The following is a 16901-nucleotide window of genomic DNA, read 5'->3' as shown; positions in this document are numbered from 1 at the left end:
TAGTGGAAGGCACAGGAATTGCAAATGGAGTCCTAAGTCAATGGATACTGTAATGGCATTGAATAGAAAACTACAAAACCAACAAAAAAAACTACTTCCCGAATGGATTTCTCTCCGGTTGTCGCCTGCTAAATCAGTTCTGTTATACTCACAGACACTATTTTAACAGTTTTGGAAACTTGTGTTTTCTATCCAAATCTACCATTTATATGCATATCATATCTTCTGGGCCCGAGTTGCAGGCCGTTTAATTTGGGCATGCAGAGGGAGAGGTTAATGAGAAATACTCATAAAAATTCAGAAAATATTCAACTATTTAACATAGGTTTAAAGATCAACTTCTTGTGAATCCAATCACAGTGTCAGATTTCAAAAATGCTTTACGGCGAAAGCATACCTTACAATTATTTCAGAACATAGCCCAGCAAACAAATCATTACAAACAGTAACCAGCCAAGTAGAAGAGTTACACAAGTCAGAAATAGAGATCAAATTAATCACTTACCTTTGGTGATCTTCATATGTTTGCACTCAGAAGACATTAATTTATTCAATAAATGTTCCTTTTGTTCGATAAGGTCTCTCTTTATATCCGAAAACCTCCGTTTTTTTTGCGCATTTCCTTCAGTAATCCACTGGCTCAAACGCAGTCCCCCCACAAAAAACAGGCAGACAAAAAAATGCTAATTGTATCAATAAATTCATAGAAATATGTCAAAATATGTTTATATTCAATCCTCAGGTTGTTTTTAGCCTAAATAATGAATAATATTTCAACCGGACAATAACGTTGTCAATATAAAAAATATAAAAAGTAAACAAGAAAGGCACTCTCTCGGTCGCACACATGAAAAAGCTCTGTGACACGGCAGGGTCCACTCATTCAGACTGCTCTTACTTCCTCATTTTTCAGAATACAAGCCTGAAACAATTTCTAAAGACTGTTGACATCTAGTGGAAGGAATATGAACTGCAATTTGAGTCCTAAGTAATGGCATTGAATAGAAAACTACAACAACAAAAAATCCTACTTCCCGAATGGATTTCTCTCAGGTTTTCACCTGCCAAATCAGTTCTGTTATACTCACAGACATTATTTTAACAGTTTAGAAACTTTAGTGTTTTCTATCCAAATCTACTAATTATATGCATATCTTGTCTTCTGGGCCCGAGTAGAAGGCAGTTTAATTTGGGCATGCTTTTCATCCAAAATTCCAAATGCTGCCCCCTTCCCTAGAGAGGTTAAAGAATAAGCTATAGGGCATAACATGTGGTGAGTAGTTAATGCGGAGAGAGAAAGACAGTAGTTTAACAGTTTTCAACAAATTAAGGAGAAGCAAGAGATATTTAGTATTTTTTTCACTTTCACTTCCGCCGGTATAACTGCTAAACTGCTTACTGTACTGCATGATTGTAGCAGGTTTACTAACGCATTAGTTCTATTAGCTATGTTGACTACAACGTTACTTTAGCTGATATAGGTTACTTTAGCTGATATAGGGACAACGATGTAGGCTGTGTGTAGAGGTTATGATATGGTTTGGCTTGGAAAGGTTTTCACCTGGTCACACATAGCTTATGTGTTTTGCATTGAAGTCCACAAGCGAAGGGAAAAGGTGAGAGGAGGAGAGTGCATAGATGGGAGAAGGTATACAATGTGGCTCCTATGAAAGTGAACTGTGTTTATGTATGATCAGGGTTGTTCCTATTCATGCCACCGATTCTTTTGAAAAAAAAAAAAATCTTAAAATGGAAGCGAACGAAACGGGGATAAACATACCAGAATTTGTCCAATAAAATTTGTTTGCAACTGTTGGACTAATGATTATACCACAGATGAGCTAGTTGCAGGCAAGCGTGTGCAAGGCGGTATTGAAGGTGCCAATGTATGTCACCTCAAATTTCTCTCTCGACTTGTGAGCACATACGTTGTCAACTTGCATTCATAGGCTAGGTTGCAGCAACATGATGGTTATAGGGCAAATTCGAGTATTATGTAGTTGCCTAAACCTATCGATGTTACATTGAACTTTGTGAATGGAATATGAATGACAGTCATCCAATATGCTGTAATAGAAATAAGGCCATGCTCATGAAAAAAATTAGCGTCCTTCTTCATCTGAAACGGCACCAACGAACAAGGGGACAAGTTTAGGGGACAAGTTTTCAGCTATCGCACCACTCATATTGCCCTTACAGTTGCTGCGGTGGCTTGACTCTGTGCGCTGCTCCCTCTCTGCCTTCATCTGCTCTGGGGGTGTGTCATCGATGTAGGCCTTGCCCTCCCTCAGCAGCTGCTCCGCCATGCCCTGGATGCGGGGAAAGTGGTCGCTGGTGTAGGTGAACTGGTCTGGCTTGATCTGCAGCATGGCCACGTCCTCCAGGATCACCTGAGACAGACACAAAGGAAAATTATTTGGATAGATCCCATTTCTGCAGTTTCATCCCGACCATTTTATACTTGTGGTTGTTTTAGTAGGCCAGACATTCAATAATTTCCCTTTTTTTTTTTACAAGTATCAATTAATTCAGCTTTTACATAATGCTTCCAGGCAATAGTAGAACATAAAAGCATTCTCTCCTAAAATGTCTTATATTCTTTAACGTGTAGCCTATTCTCAGTTTCCACACAGGATTGTTTATACATGAATTCAGAAGATTGAAGTGTGGGAGATACCTTCTCAAAGTCCTCCTTTTCCTTCTCAGGGTTGGTGTCGTCAAAGCGCATGATGAGCTTGCCCTTGAAGGTCACCTGATAGTGCTGGTTGAGCAGGGCAGCCTTGGCATGGCCAATGTGCAGGTACCTGAGAAAAAGAGACATGTACAAAATATCTGTTTTTCCTAATGAACATCACTGTTGCTTTGGGAAGTTGCCCCTTACCCGCTGGCCTCAGGGGGGAAGCGGACCACCACCTTGCCCATCTCGGCTCCTGGCAGCTCCACAAACTTCCCCAAATCCTGCTGCTTCTCCTTCTCAGACTGAGAACAGGAACATAGAGAGGAGGATACAGTCAAGGGGATATTAGAATGCAGTAATGCTTGATTTAAGTGAACATTTGCGTTAAGTGTGCAGATCTCAAATTAGGACTCCACTCTTAACAGTGTATTCACATAGCTCACTACTTGTGGCACAAAACAACCAGAATTTTGTATTTTCAGAATCTTGTATTTTCAATGGAAGGAGGAGACTATCAGCGAGTTGACCATTGGCAGTTGTGTTACTTACATTGAAATTGCGTGAGGGGGCCTTGCTGTTGGTGTACTTGTGGCCCACGGCGGTGAAGGGCACCTGGGAGCCAAGGAAGGCGAACCAGCGAGCCACATGGGAGAAGGCCCCAGCTTGTGTCTGCATCGACTGCCACTCGCTACTACCTATACACAGATGAGAAAGGGAGAGAGGTCCTGATGGGCAGTAGAATGTGTGAGTGTGCGGGACTCTGTTTGAATCTGGGTTACAAGACTGTAGAAGCCTAGGCAACATGGCTGCATCTACCCCATCCATCTTCAAGTTTAGTGTTAAAAGACTATTTCATCAGCTGAACATGACAAGTGCCAAGTTTTCCCCAAGATGTATTTTTATGACAGGACAGACAAGAGAAGGTATACAAAGTAGCATTCAGGGCTGAAAACATCAACGCATTAAATTGAAACCAACAGAAGCCCAGTGGGGAGGCCAAAACTACCTAAGACCCTCAAACTCAATTCTAGACCTCGAAGCCAGTTCCACTTCATCGTTCCCCTCTAAATCAGGGACTGATTTACACTTGGGACACCAGGTGTGCTCAATTATTTATTAGGTCGAACATAAAACCAGCAGGTTCCAGACCTCGTAAGGTATCAGTTGAGTTCCCCTGGCATAAGATATGGTGGGAGAAACACTGACCTTTGAGCGCGGCCCACACACAGATGTCGGCCAGGGTCAAGCTGTGGCCCACGAGAAAAGTGCGCAGCTCCAGAGCCTTGTCCAGTTCCCCCAGGGCTGCAGCCAGGCCAGACTGGCCACACACACGTTGTGCACTGAACTCCAGCCAGTGGTCCACCTTTGAAGAAAAATAGAGAGGCACACAAGCAGTGAGGGACAGAGGAAGAAGAATGGGGTGGGCATAGATAATCTTGCATTCTGACTGAAAATAATGTACAGTGCATTTGGAAAGCATTCGGACCCCTTGACTTTTTCCACATTTTGTTACGTTACAGCCTTCTTCTAAAATGTATTAAATTGTTTTCCCCTCATTGATCGACTCAAAATACCCCATTATGACAAACCAAAAACAGGTTTTTAGATTTGTTTTTAGCAAATGTATTAACCTCTCTGCGCACGGAACCCGGTAGCGGGATGAAATTCGACAGCATACGGTGATCGCTACATAAATAGTCATATTAAACACTCATGAAAATACAAGTGTCTCACATGTTTCAAAAGCCTAGAATCTTGCTAATCCAACTGCGTTGTCAGATTTAAAATAGGATTTACTGCGAAAGAATACGATGCGATTATCTGAGGATAGAGCCCCATAAAAACAACTATTTCAACCAGCACAGGCGTAATAAAATCACAAACTGCAATAAAATAAATTGTTTACCTTTGACGATCTTCCTCTGTTTGCAATCCCAATGCTCATTGTTACACAATGAATGGTCTTTTGTTTGATAAAATACAATTTTTATAGCCTAACACGAAACATTTTGTGAACCGCTTGTGTCGTGAATTCCATCTCATTCCATTTTCGCCGACACATTCGAGGTAAATACACACACAAAACGTGATTTTCCAGTCATGTTTGGTTTCATTGCAATCAACTGGTTTGTTTGTAACAACCAAACCTGATGGGCCATTTCGCGGGACGTATTGACTGAAAGAAACCGATTTGAAGACAACAAGTAATGACATCATTGTGCACCAATGATTTGCCAGCTGTTTCATTGATTGACTGTATTTTAGCCCAGTGACCACTGATCGTCTTGAAATCTAGCTGGGTAGATAGCCAATGAGCTGAGGTAAACAGCAATATGTCATGTTTATGTGTTGGAAGACCAAGCCATGTAGGAAACTCTGGCGTAAAGAGGTTCATTCGCCATTGACGATTCATACCGGAAGGAGCAACGCATGTTGCGCACAGCATTGTTTTGGTAAAGCGCATATTCAGCTGTTTACATATCAATCAGTATGGCGACTAAGTCAGGAAAAGCTCAATTTAAGTCTAGATATACAGATGTACACACAATTTTAGAAGAAATTGATCCGAGGACGATTAATTTAGCAAATCCCAAATGGAGGAATATTTTTTGAAAGGAGAGGACAGTTTTGGACTGGTAAGTTCTTCTCATGCTAATGCCGTTGTTTGAAATTAATAATATAAAATATTATTTGTGAAATGAAATAGCCTATGAGGCTGTTGAGGGGAGGGCAGGCCCACAACAATGGCCAAAGTGAAATGGAGACAGTAGATACAGCTGGTCTGTTGTAATATAATAAAGAGTAGATCTTGCTGGTCTGTCATAATACACTGCTCAAAAAAATGAAGGGAACACTAAAATAACACATCCTAGATCTGAATGAATGAAATATTCTTATTAAATACTTTTTTCTTTACATAGTTGAATGTGCTGACAAAAAACAAATCACAAAAATGATCAATGGAAATCAAATTTAACAACCCATGGAGGTCTGGATTTGGAGTCACACTAAAAATTAAAGTGGAAAACCGCACTACAGGCTGATCCAACTTTGATGTAATGTCCTTAAAACAAGTCAAAATGAGGCTCAGTAGTGTGTGTGGCCTCCACGTGCCTGTATGACGGCCCCCCAAAGAAATGCCACCCCACACCATGACTGACCCACCACCAACCCGGTCATGCTGGAGGATGTTGCAGGAAGCAGAACGTTCTCCACGGCGTCTCCAGACTGTCACGTCTGTCACATGTGTTCAGTGTGAACCTGCTTTAATCTGTAAAGAGCACAGGGCGCCAGTGGCGAATTTGCCAATCTTGGTGTTCTCTGGCAAATCTGCCAAACGTCCTGCACGGTGTTGGGCTGTAAGCACAACCCCCACCTGTGGACGAAGGGCCCTCATACCACCCTCATGGAGTCTGTTTCTGACCGTTTGAGCAGACACATGCACATTTGTGGCCTTCTGGAGGTCATTTTGCAGGGCTCTGGCAGTGCTCCTCCTTGCACAAAGGCGGAGGTAGCGGTCCTGCTGCTGGGTTGTTGCCCTCCAACGGCCTCCTCCACGTCTCTTGATGTACTGGCCTGTCCCCTGGTTGCGCCTCCATGCTCTGGACACTACGCTGACAGACACAGTAAACCTTCTTGCCACAGCTCGCATTGATGTGCCATCCTGGATGAGCTGCACTACCTGAGGCACTTGTGTGGGTTGTAGACTCCGTCTCATGCTACCACTAGAGTGAAAGCACCGCCAGCATTCAAAAGTGACCAAAACATCAGCCAGGAAGCATAGGAACTGAGAAGTGGTCTGTGGTACCACCTGCAAAACCACTCCTTTATTGGGGGTGTCTTGCTAATTGCCTATAATTTCCACCTGTAGTCTATTCCATTTGCACAAGAGAATGTGAAATGTATTGTCAATCAGTGTTGCTTCCTAAGGGGACAGTTTGATTTCACAGAAGTGTGATTGACTTGGAGTTATATAAAGTGTTCTTTATTTTTTTGAGCAGTGTATAATAGAGACATTAGATCTAGCTGAAATGTCATAATATAAATGACAGTATATCTAGCAGTGCTATAATAATATATTCAACCTCATGTTCCCTGTACTCATCTGCCCAAATGTATTTCTGCAGGCATGGATGTGCTACAGTGGGGGGAAAAGTATTTAGTCAGCCACCAATTGTGCAAGTTCTCCCACTTAAAAAGATGAGGCCTGTATTTTTCATCATAGGTACACCTCAACTATGACAGACAAAATGAGAAAAAAAATCCAGAAAATCACATTGTAGGATTTTTTTTGAATTTATTTGCAAATTATGGTGGAAAATAAGTATTTGGTCAATAACAAAAGTTTCTCAATACTTTGTTATATACCCTTTGTTGGCAATGACAGAGGTCAAACGTTTTCTGTAAGTCTTCACAAGGTTTTCACACACAGTTGCTGGTATTTTGGCCCATTCCTCCATGCAGATCTCCTCTAGAGCAGTGATGTTTTGGGGCTGTTGCTGGGCAACACGGACTTTCAACTCCCTCCCAAGATTTTCTATGGGGTTGAGATCTGGAGACTGGCTAGGCCACTCCAGGACCTTGAAATGCTTCTGACGAAGCCACTCCTTCGATGCCGGGCGGTGTGTTTGGGATCATTGTCATGCTGAAAGACCCAGCCACGTTTCATCTTCAATGCCCTTGCTGATGGAAGGAGGTTTTCACTCAAAATCGCACGATACATGCCCCCATTCATTCTTTCCTTTACACGGATCAGTCGTCCTGGTCCCTTTGCAGAAAAACAGCCCCAAAGCATGATGTTTCTACCCCCATTCTTCACAGTAGGTATGGTGTTCTTTGGATGCAACTCAGCATTCTTTGTCCTCCAAACACGACAAGTTGAGTTTTTACCAAAAAGTTATATTTTGGTTTCATCTGACCATATGACATTCTCCCAATCTTCTTCTGGATCATCCAAATGCTCTCTAGCAAACTTCAGACGGGCCTGGACATGTACTGGCTTAAGCAGGGGGACACAGGGGACACGGATTTGAGCCCATGGCGGCGTAGTGTGTTACTGATGGTAGGCTTTGTTACTTCGGTCCCAGCTCTCTGCAGGTCATTCACTAGGTCCCCCCGTGTGGTCCTGGGATTTTTTTTCTCATTTTGTCGTCTGTCATAGTTGAAGTGTACCTATGATGAAAATTACAGGCCTCTCATCTTTTTAAGTGGGAGAACTTGCACAATTGGTGGCTGACTAAATACTTTTTTGCCCCAATATATGGCGCATGGCATCAGCAGCATAATATTGTGTAGAGGACTGAGGGTCTTCCAAATATTGAAAGTGTTATTTTGTAAATGTATATATTTTTTTCTTCATGTTTTTTCTTCATTTTTTTGGGGGGGGGGGGGTTTATTCCATTCAAAATGTATAACTTCACCAATTTGGCCACTTGGGTACATTTGGGCTACTTGTGTGGGACACCTGGGTGACTTCATGATAAATGTTATGTAGCACACTCATTTTGGAAGTTATCATTCTGAAACTTAGTGCTGTTGCCCTCTTATTTTTCACTGAAATTGTCCCCATCATCCTATCTGAATGTGTTTTATCCTGTTCATTTTAAAGATGATACAACAATTTTTTTTTTTAAATATGTTTTTTTTCATTGTATTATCTAAACCAGATCTATTGTGTTATATTCTCCTACATTCAATTCACATTGACACAAACTTCAGTGTTCTCTTTCAAATGGTACCAAGAATATGCATATCCTTGGTTCTGTGCCTAAGCTACAGGCAGTTAGATTTGGGTATGTCTTCAGGCAGAAATTTTAAAAAGTAGGGGGTAGCTCTGAGAGGTTTAAAAAAATAAACTCACATTTACACAAATATTCAGACCATTTAGTCAGTACTTTGTTAAAGCCCCATTTGCAGCGATTACAGCCCCGAGTGTTCTTGGGTATGACGCTACAAGCTCGGCACCCCTGTATTTGAGTAGTTTCTCCCATTATTTTCTGCAGATCCTCTCAATATCTGTCAGGCAGATTTTTTTACCAGGTCTCTCCAGAGATGTTCAATCAGGTTCAAGTCCTGGGCCACTCAAGGACAGTCTGAGACTTGTCCCGAGGCTACTCCTGGGTTGTCTAGGCTGTGTGTTTAGGGTCCGTTGTCCTGTTTGAAGGTGAACCTTCACCCCCAGTCGGAAGTCCTGAGCACTCTGGAGCAGGTTTTCATACAGGATCTCTACTTTGCTCTGTTCATCTTTTCATCGATCTATGACTAGTCTCCAGGTCCCTGCCGCTGAAAAACATCCCCACAGCATGATGCTGCCACTACCATGCTTCACCATAGGGATAGTGCCAGGTTTCCTCCAAACTCCAATCAAGTTGTAGAAAAATCTCAAGGATATTAAATGGAAACAGAATGCACCTGAGCTCAATTTCGAGTCTAATAGCAGAGGGTCTGAATACCTATGTACATAAGGTATCTGTTTTAATTTTTAATACATTTGCAAAAAATGTCTAAAAAACTGTTTTTGCTTTGTCATTATCAGATATTGTGAAGAGGATTTTTATTTATTTAATCCATTTTAGAATAAGGCTGTAACGTTACAAAATGGGGAACGGGTCTGAATACTTTCCGAAAGCACTGTAAGCATTCATGGCATTTCGGAATGTGCACCATGCGACCGTGTGCCATTTGAGGACAGAAAACATCTGACAAATTGTGATTTGAGTGTTATGTCCCTTAAATTGATTAAATAGCTGTTGATTTGCTGAGTGAATTGAATGCAGCCTCTGGACTACTTCTGCCTTTCAGGTTTTCCATTCAGTAGCTCAAGCTAATAATGCAGGGTAAATTTTGGGTACGCCCAAGCGTTGGGGTCAGTGCTAGTCTCACCTCAGTTTGTTCCAGCATGTTGGAGCCGTACAGGCCCAGACTGGGAGCCAGGCGGGCAAGGTAGCGCGTGATGGAGTTCAAATCGCAGAACTGCACTGACCTAAGGGAGCGAGATGGGGAGAAACACCACAGACAACACACTTGATCGTTGCAAAGGCTAAGCCTTATAAAACACTTTCTACAGCGTGGCTGCAGACTGAACTCTTATCTGGCTGAACTAAAGATCCTGAAGCTTGTGTGCATACACGGATCACGTTGTAAGCGTGTGTTTATTCTCTACTTTACAGTCTCTGCTCCACTCATAGAGAACAGGCTACTCTGGCAAATAGTGCTAGTTTAAAGTTAGGTCAAAACCCAATCAATGTCTGCAAGACCACATAATGACAGTATTCTCCATAACAAATCCAACTATAAAATAGCATAACGTTACTGTAAGAGAAAAACGCCACCGCATATATCTCTCTTTCTCATACACATACGTCCATACACACACTAGAGGTCGACCGATTATGATTTTTAAACGCCGATATCGATACTGATTATTGGAGGACCAAAAAGGCTGATAATTAAATCGGGCGATTTAAAAAAAAATAAAATTGTAATAATGACAATTACATCAATACTGAATGAACACTTATTTGAACTTAATATAATACATCAATAAAATCAATGTAGCCTCAAATAAATAATGAAACATGTTCAATTTGGTTTAAATAATGCAAAAACAAAGTTTTGGAGAAGAAAAGTGCAATATGTGCAATGTAAGAAAGCTAACATTTAAGTTCCTTGCTCAGAACATGAGAACATATGAAAGCTGGTGGTTGCTTTTAACATGAGTCTTCAATATTCCCAGGTAAGAAGTTTTAGGCTGCAGTTATTATAGGAATTATAGGACTATTTCCCTCTATACCATTTGTATTTCATTAACCTTTGACTTTTAGATGTTCTTATAGGCACTTTAGTATTGCCAGTGTAACAGTATATAGCTTCAGTGCCTCTCCTCGCTCCTCCCTGGGCTCGAACCAGGAGCACAACAACAACAGCCACCCTCGAAGGAGCGTTACCCATGCAGAGCAAGGGAAACAACCACCCCAGGGCTCAGAGCAAGTGACGTTTGAAACGCTATTAGAGCGCGCTAACTAGCTAGCCATTTCACTTCGGTTACACCAGCCTCATCTCGGGAGTTGATAGGCTTGAAGTCATAAACAGCGCAATGCTTGACGCACAACGAAGAGCTGCTGGCAAAACGCAAAAAGTGCTGTTTGAATTCATGTTTACGCGCCTGCTTCTGCCTACCACCGCTCAGTCAGATACTTAGATACTTGTATGCTCAGTCAGATTATACGCAACGCAGGAAACGCTAGATAACATCTAGTAACATAAACCATGTGTAGTTTACTAGTGATTATGATTGTTTGTTTTGTATAAGATAAGTTTAATGCTTGCTAGCAACTTACCTTGGCTTACTGCATTCGCGCAACAGGCAGTCTCCCTGTGGAGTGCAACAGTCGTTATTGCGTTGGACTAGTTAACTGTAAGGTTGCAAGATTAAATCCCCCGAGCTGACAAGGTGAAAATCTGTCGTTCTGCCCCTGAACGAGGCAGTTAACCCACCATTCCTAGGCCGTCATTGAAAATAAGAATGTGTTCTTAACTGACTTGCCTAGTTAAATAAATATTAAATAAAAAGGTTTTTAAAAAACTGTAAAATATTAAAATACAAAAAAAGTCAAAAAATACCGATTTCCGATTGTTATGAAAACCTGGAATCGGCCCTAATTAAATCGGCCATTCTGATTAATCGGTCAACCTCTAATATACACATATACATACATACACAAACATACACATACATGTATACACGCGTATATATATATATATATAAAATATGATAAATAAAATATGGTGGGTTAACTGTCTATATATATATATATATATATATATATACACACACACATATACTAGTCGGTCGACCAATTAATTGGAATGGCTGATTAATTAGGGCCGATTTCAAGTTTTCATAACAATCGGAAATCGGTATTTTTGGACACAGATAAAAAAAATATATATTTTTGATTTAACTAGGCAAGTCAGTTAAGAACACATTCTTATTTTCAATGACGGCCTAGGAATGGTGGGTTAACTGCCTCGTTCAGGGGCAGAACGACAGATTTTCACCTTGTCCGCCCGGGGGATACAATCTTGCAACCTTAGAGTTAAACTAGTCCAACACAATAACCACCTGCCTCTCGTTGCACTCCACAAGGAGACTGCCTGTTAAGCGAATGCAGTAAGCCAAGGTAAGTTTCTAGCTAGCATTAAAGTTATCTTATAAAAAACAATCAATCAATCATAATATATATATATATATACACATACATACACACACACACACACACACGTATGTACAGTGGGGCAAAATTATATTTCGCCAGCCACCAATTGTGCAAGTTCTCCCACTTAAAAAGATGAGGGACACTTCAACTATGACAGACAAAATGAGATAAAAAAAAATATCCAGAAAATCACATTGTAGGATTTTTAATGAATTTATTTGCAAATTATGGTGGAAAATAAGTATTTGGTCAAACACAAAAGTTTCTCAATACTTTGTTATATACCCTTTGTTGGCAATGACAGAGGTCAAACGTTTTCTGTAAGTCTTCACAAGGCTCACACACACTGTTGCTGGTATTTTGGCCCATTCCTCCATGCAGATCTCCTCTAGAGCAGTGATGTTTTGGGGCTGTTGCTGGGCAACTCGGACTTTCAACTCCCTCCAAAGATTTCTATGGGGTTGGGATCTGGAGACTGGCTAGGCCACTCCAGTGTGTTTGGGATCATTGTCATGCTGAAAGACCCAGCCACGTTTCATCTCAATGCCCTTGCTGATGGAAGGAGGTTTTCACTCAAAATCTCACAATACATGGCCCCATTCATTCTTTCCTTTACACGGATCAGTCGTCCTGGTCCCTTTGCAGAAAAACAGCCCCAAAGCATGATGTTTCTACCCCCATTCTTCACAGTAGGTATGGTGTTCTTTGGATGCAACTCAGCATTCTTTGTTCTCCAAACACGACGAGTTGAGTTTTTAACAAAAAGTTATAGTTTGGTTTCATCTGACCATATGCCATTCTCCCAATCTTCTTTTGGATCATCCAAATGCTCTCTAGCAAACTTCAGACGGGCCTGGACATGTACTGGCTTAAGCAGGGGGACACGTCTGGCACTGCAGGATTTGAGTCCATGGTGGCGTAGTTTGTTACTGATGGTAGGCTTTGTTACTTTGGTCCCAGCTCTCTGCAGGTCATTCACTAGGTCCCCCCGTGTGGTTCTGGGATTTTTGCTCACCGTTCTTGTGATCATTTTGACCCCACGGGGTGAGATCTTGCGTGGAGCCCCAGATCGAGGGAGATTATCAGTGGTCTTATATGTCTTCCATTTCCTAATAATTGCTCCCACAGTTGATTTCTTCAAACCAAGCTGCTTACCTATTGCAGATTCAGTCTTCCCAGCCTGGTGCAGGTCTACAATTTTGTTTCTGGTGTCCTTTGACAGCTCTTTGGTCTTGGCCATAGTGGAGTTTGGAGTGTGACTGTTTGAGGTTGTGGACAGGTGTCTTTTATACTGATAACAAGTTCAAACAGGTGCCATTAATACAGGCAAGGAGTGGAGGACAGAGGAGCCTCTTAAAAAGGAAGTTACAGGTCTGTGAGAGCCAGAAATCTTGCTTGTTTGTAGGTGACCAAATACTTATTTTCCACCATAATTTGCAAATAAATTCATTAAAAATCCTACAATGTGATTTTCTGGATTTTTTTTCTCATTTTGTCTGTCATAGTTGAAGTGTACCTATGATGAAAATTACAGGTCTCTCATCTTTTTAAGTGGGAGAACTTGCACAATTGGTGGCTGACTAAATACTTTTTTGCCCCACTGTACACACACACACACACACACACACGTATATATACACATAATATAAATAGAAAAAAACACTGTCTGCTTCATAATTGGCTCACTGTACATCATTCAAAACAACACTGTAGGCTACTTCAAAACACTGTATAGCTCAAGAAGATCATAATGCATAGCCCCATTAAAGTGACTGAACATTTCACCTGTAAAACTTGAAGAATTATCATTCACGATTGAAAGTGAGAACACAAAAATGTGCGCACAAAATAGTAGTAAAGAAACATGCGCAGAACGTGATCCACACATGCGCAGAAGCTTCAGTAAAATAAATAAGACCTGGCTCTATTACAGTTCCTTTATCAGCTATTCACACCTCAATGACACATTGTTGTGATAACATTAAGAAACTGACATTTCTAGACTTTGTGGCTGTTGTGTACTCACTGTGAGACGCAGAGCTTGTTGTCTTTGCCCTCCTCCACAGACACGTTCACGCTGCCCTTCACATGCTCTGCTGTCAACAGCGCCCCTGCAGGAGAGGAATCACAATGAATGACCCCACCTGTCACTGCATTCAATGCATTCCTTGACAGAGAGCCCTAAATACAAAGTTTGTGTGTGTGATACTCCAGAGACTGAACACACACAACTTTGTGTTCTCACATACAGATGACACCCAAAACCAATAGACAAATGTCTGTTGACTTTTAAATATATTTAAAGCTACTAGCCCCAGCAGCTAATGGGGATCCATAATAAATACAAAATACAAATACCTATTGGTAGATGGGTAAAAAAAAATAGCAGACACTGAATATCCCTCTGAGCATTACGCTTTGGATGGTGTATCAGTACACCAAGTCACTACAAAGATACAGGCGTCCTTCCTAACTCAGTTGCCGGAGAGGAAGAAAACCACTCAGGGATTACATGAGGCCAATAGTGACTTTAAAACAGTTACAGAGTTGAATGGCTGTGATAGGAGAAAACTGAGGATGGATTAACAACTTTGTAGTTACTCTACAATACTAACCTAATTGTCAGACTGGAAGCCTGTACAGAATACAAATATTCCCCAAAATTAATCCTGTTAGCAACAAGGCACTTGTATTCAGGAATTCAGGACAAAGTTAAGTTTGGGGAAAATCCAAACTGACATTACTGAGTACAGCTCTCCATATTTCCAAGCATAGTGGTGGCTGCATCATGTTATGGGTATGCTTGTAATCATTAAAGACTGGGGAGTATTTCAGGATGAAAACAAAATTTAATGACACGAAGAACAGGCTAAATCATAGAGGAAAACCTGGTTCAGTCTGCTTTCCAACAGACACCGGGAGATTAATTCACCTTTCAGTAGGATAATAACCTAAAACAAATCTACACTGGAGTTGCTTACCAAGAAGACAGTGACTGTTCCTGAGTATCCAAGTTATAGTTTTTACTTAAATCTTCTTGAAAATATAATGCAACCCTGAAAATGGTAATCTAGCAATGATCAACAACCAATTTGTCAGAGCTTGAAAACATTTTTTACGAATAAATGGGCATATGTTGCACAATCCTACATGTACAAAACTCTTACAGATTTACCCAGAAAGACTCTCAGCTATAATCGCTGCCAAAGGCGCTTTACAAAGTATTGACTTGGGGGTGTGAATACTTATGTAAATTAGATTAGTATTTAATTTTCAATAAATTTGCAAAAATGTCTAATAACATGTTAAACTTGTAACAAAATGTGAAATACGTCAAGGGGTATGAATAATTTCTGAAGACACTGTACAGTGCAATAGAAAATAATGATTCGAATGCATGAACTAGTTTAAAGACAGTCCAGATAGCTTAAGGATAATTTACACTATGGAGACAGTATGTTCAGAGCGTAGCACTGCTGCCTTATGACTCTTTCATGTCGCTTGCATCAGCCAGTGACACCGGCCTGACACACAGGATGGCGCTTTTGAGTTCAGGGGTATGGAGTGCAGTGATTGCAAAGCCACAACAACTCTCCTTAGTAAAATACAAAATAACATTTGAATCATGAGGGGAAATGACTAAAGTGATGCACCCAGGTAGCTAGCTTTGAGACCTTGCAAGATAAATGCAGCAAATGTTATAATTACATTATCCAGATAGCTAGCTACATAATCAGCTGTATTGTTGTGGCTTTTTCAGCTGGCATTTACAACATATCGTTACAACATGCAATGATAAATTAACTAGCTAGCTATGATCTATTAGTTACATCAAATATACATTTTCTTCATCCTGGGGATAGCTTATTTGTGCCACGACGACAAGCCTGGATATGCTAACGTAAGCTAGCAAGTTAGCGTCCTTTTAGCCAAATAGTCTTATCCATTTATTTTAGTTTTAGCTAAAAAATAAAAAACAATACTACCACGCATACCTAAAGGAGGGTTGCTGCTGTTGATGGTAAGGTTTAAAGCCATGCTTTCTCCTCCCTTTCTGATCGTGAAAGTTCTCGCACAGTTTCAAAACCTTCCTGCTCGCGGATAGCACTCAACTCAAGCAAAGGCCACGCAGCACCTAGCCTTTTCGATTATATGCAACGGCTTTAGAAACCCCCTTGAAATTGGTCTAGATAAGAAAAGGTTCCACTACTTTAAATCATGGCCATTTCATGACCTAGGAAATAAAGAAAACAAAGAAATTATAGTGGGAGAGAAAGAAAAGTGGAGGCAGAATAAATAAATCACCACATTTATTAATGAATGAATGGCAAAAACATGGATTGTGTGGTAAAGCCAATAATTTGGTAAAGCTCATATCAGTTTGTAAAGATATTCAAATGACATATTATCATATTTAATTTGCATACAATAAAACAGTACCAAACATCATATGTGACAGTAAAATATCCCGTCATGATTTTTCACACATTTTATTACTCTTCGTATTTTAATCAAAGAAAACAAGGCTAGTGATAAAGAGTGATGAGTCATATTTATTGCACAAATAGGCCTAATTATTGACAAAACACACGGGAATAGCCTACCATTGAAAGCATCTTACTGCCAAAGGGAATCTATACTCTCTGTTGCAGTCGGTGCCATTTAAGATGAGGGAGGACGATTACTTATTTTATGAGAATGGCCTTATTTCTATTACAGCATATTGGATAACTGTTCTTCATATTCCATTCACTAAGCTCAATATAACATCAAAAGGTTTAGACTCCTACATAATACTCACATTTTCCCCATACCCATCATGAGGTTGCAACAACCTAGCCTACAAATTCACGTTTAAAACATACTGTATGTGCACAGGTCAAGAGAAAAAATGTGAGTAATCAAGGTGAGTGGGTGACAGACAGTTTCATAGCAGCCACATATAAACAGCCAGGTGGAAAAAGTACCCAACTGTCATACTTGAGTAAAAATAAAGACACCTTAAT

At 40.6% G+C, this 16901-nt stretch overlaps 1 protein-coding gene across 1 annotated transcript in view; it reads right to left on the bottom strand.

Moving 5' to 3' along the window:
- eprs1 (glutamyl-prolyl-tRNA synthetase 1) overlaps positions 1-16051 on the bottom strand; it is an 88703-nt gene extending 72652 nt beyond the window's left edge. The window contains exons 1-8 of the mRNA XM_021584352.2: positions 15891-16051; positions 13922-14006; positions 9560-9659; positions 3884-4040; positions 3227-3372; positions 2882-2979; positions 2678-2804; positions 2198-2390 (exon numbers count right to left, since the gene is read on the bottom strand). Coding sequence (XP_021440027.2) covers positions 2198-2390; positions 2678-2804; positions 2882-2979; positions 3227-3372; positions 3884-4040; positions 9560-9659; positions 13922-14006; positions 15891-15933 — 949 coding nt within the window. The 5' untranslated portion in view covers positions 15934-16051. The remainder of the gene's footprint in view (positions 1-2197; positions 2391-2677; positions 2805-2881; positions 2980-3226; positions 3373-3883; positions 4041-9559; positions 9660-13921; positions 14007-15890) is intronic.
- Between the last annotated feature and the right edge of the window lie 850 nt (positions 16052-16901).

This window comes from Oncorhynchus mykiss, chromosome 25 (genome assembly GCF_013265735.2).
Source record: "Oncorhynchus mykiss isolate Arlee chromosome 25, USDA_OmykA_1.1, whole genome shotgun sequence".
In the NCBI taxonomy this organism is placed as follows: domain Eukaryota; kingdom Metazoa; phylum Chordata; class Actinopteri; order Salmoniformes; family Salmonidae; genus Oncorhynchus; species Oncorhynchus mykiss.
The sequence above is the reverse complement of the archived record's forward strand: the minus strand, read 5'-3'. Positions and strand labels throughout refer to the sequence as shown.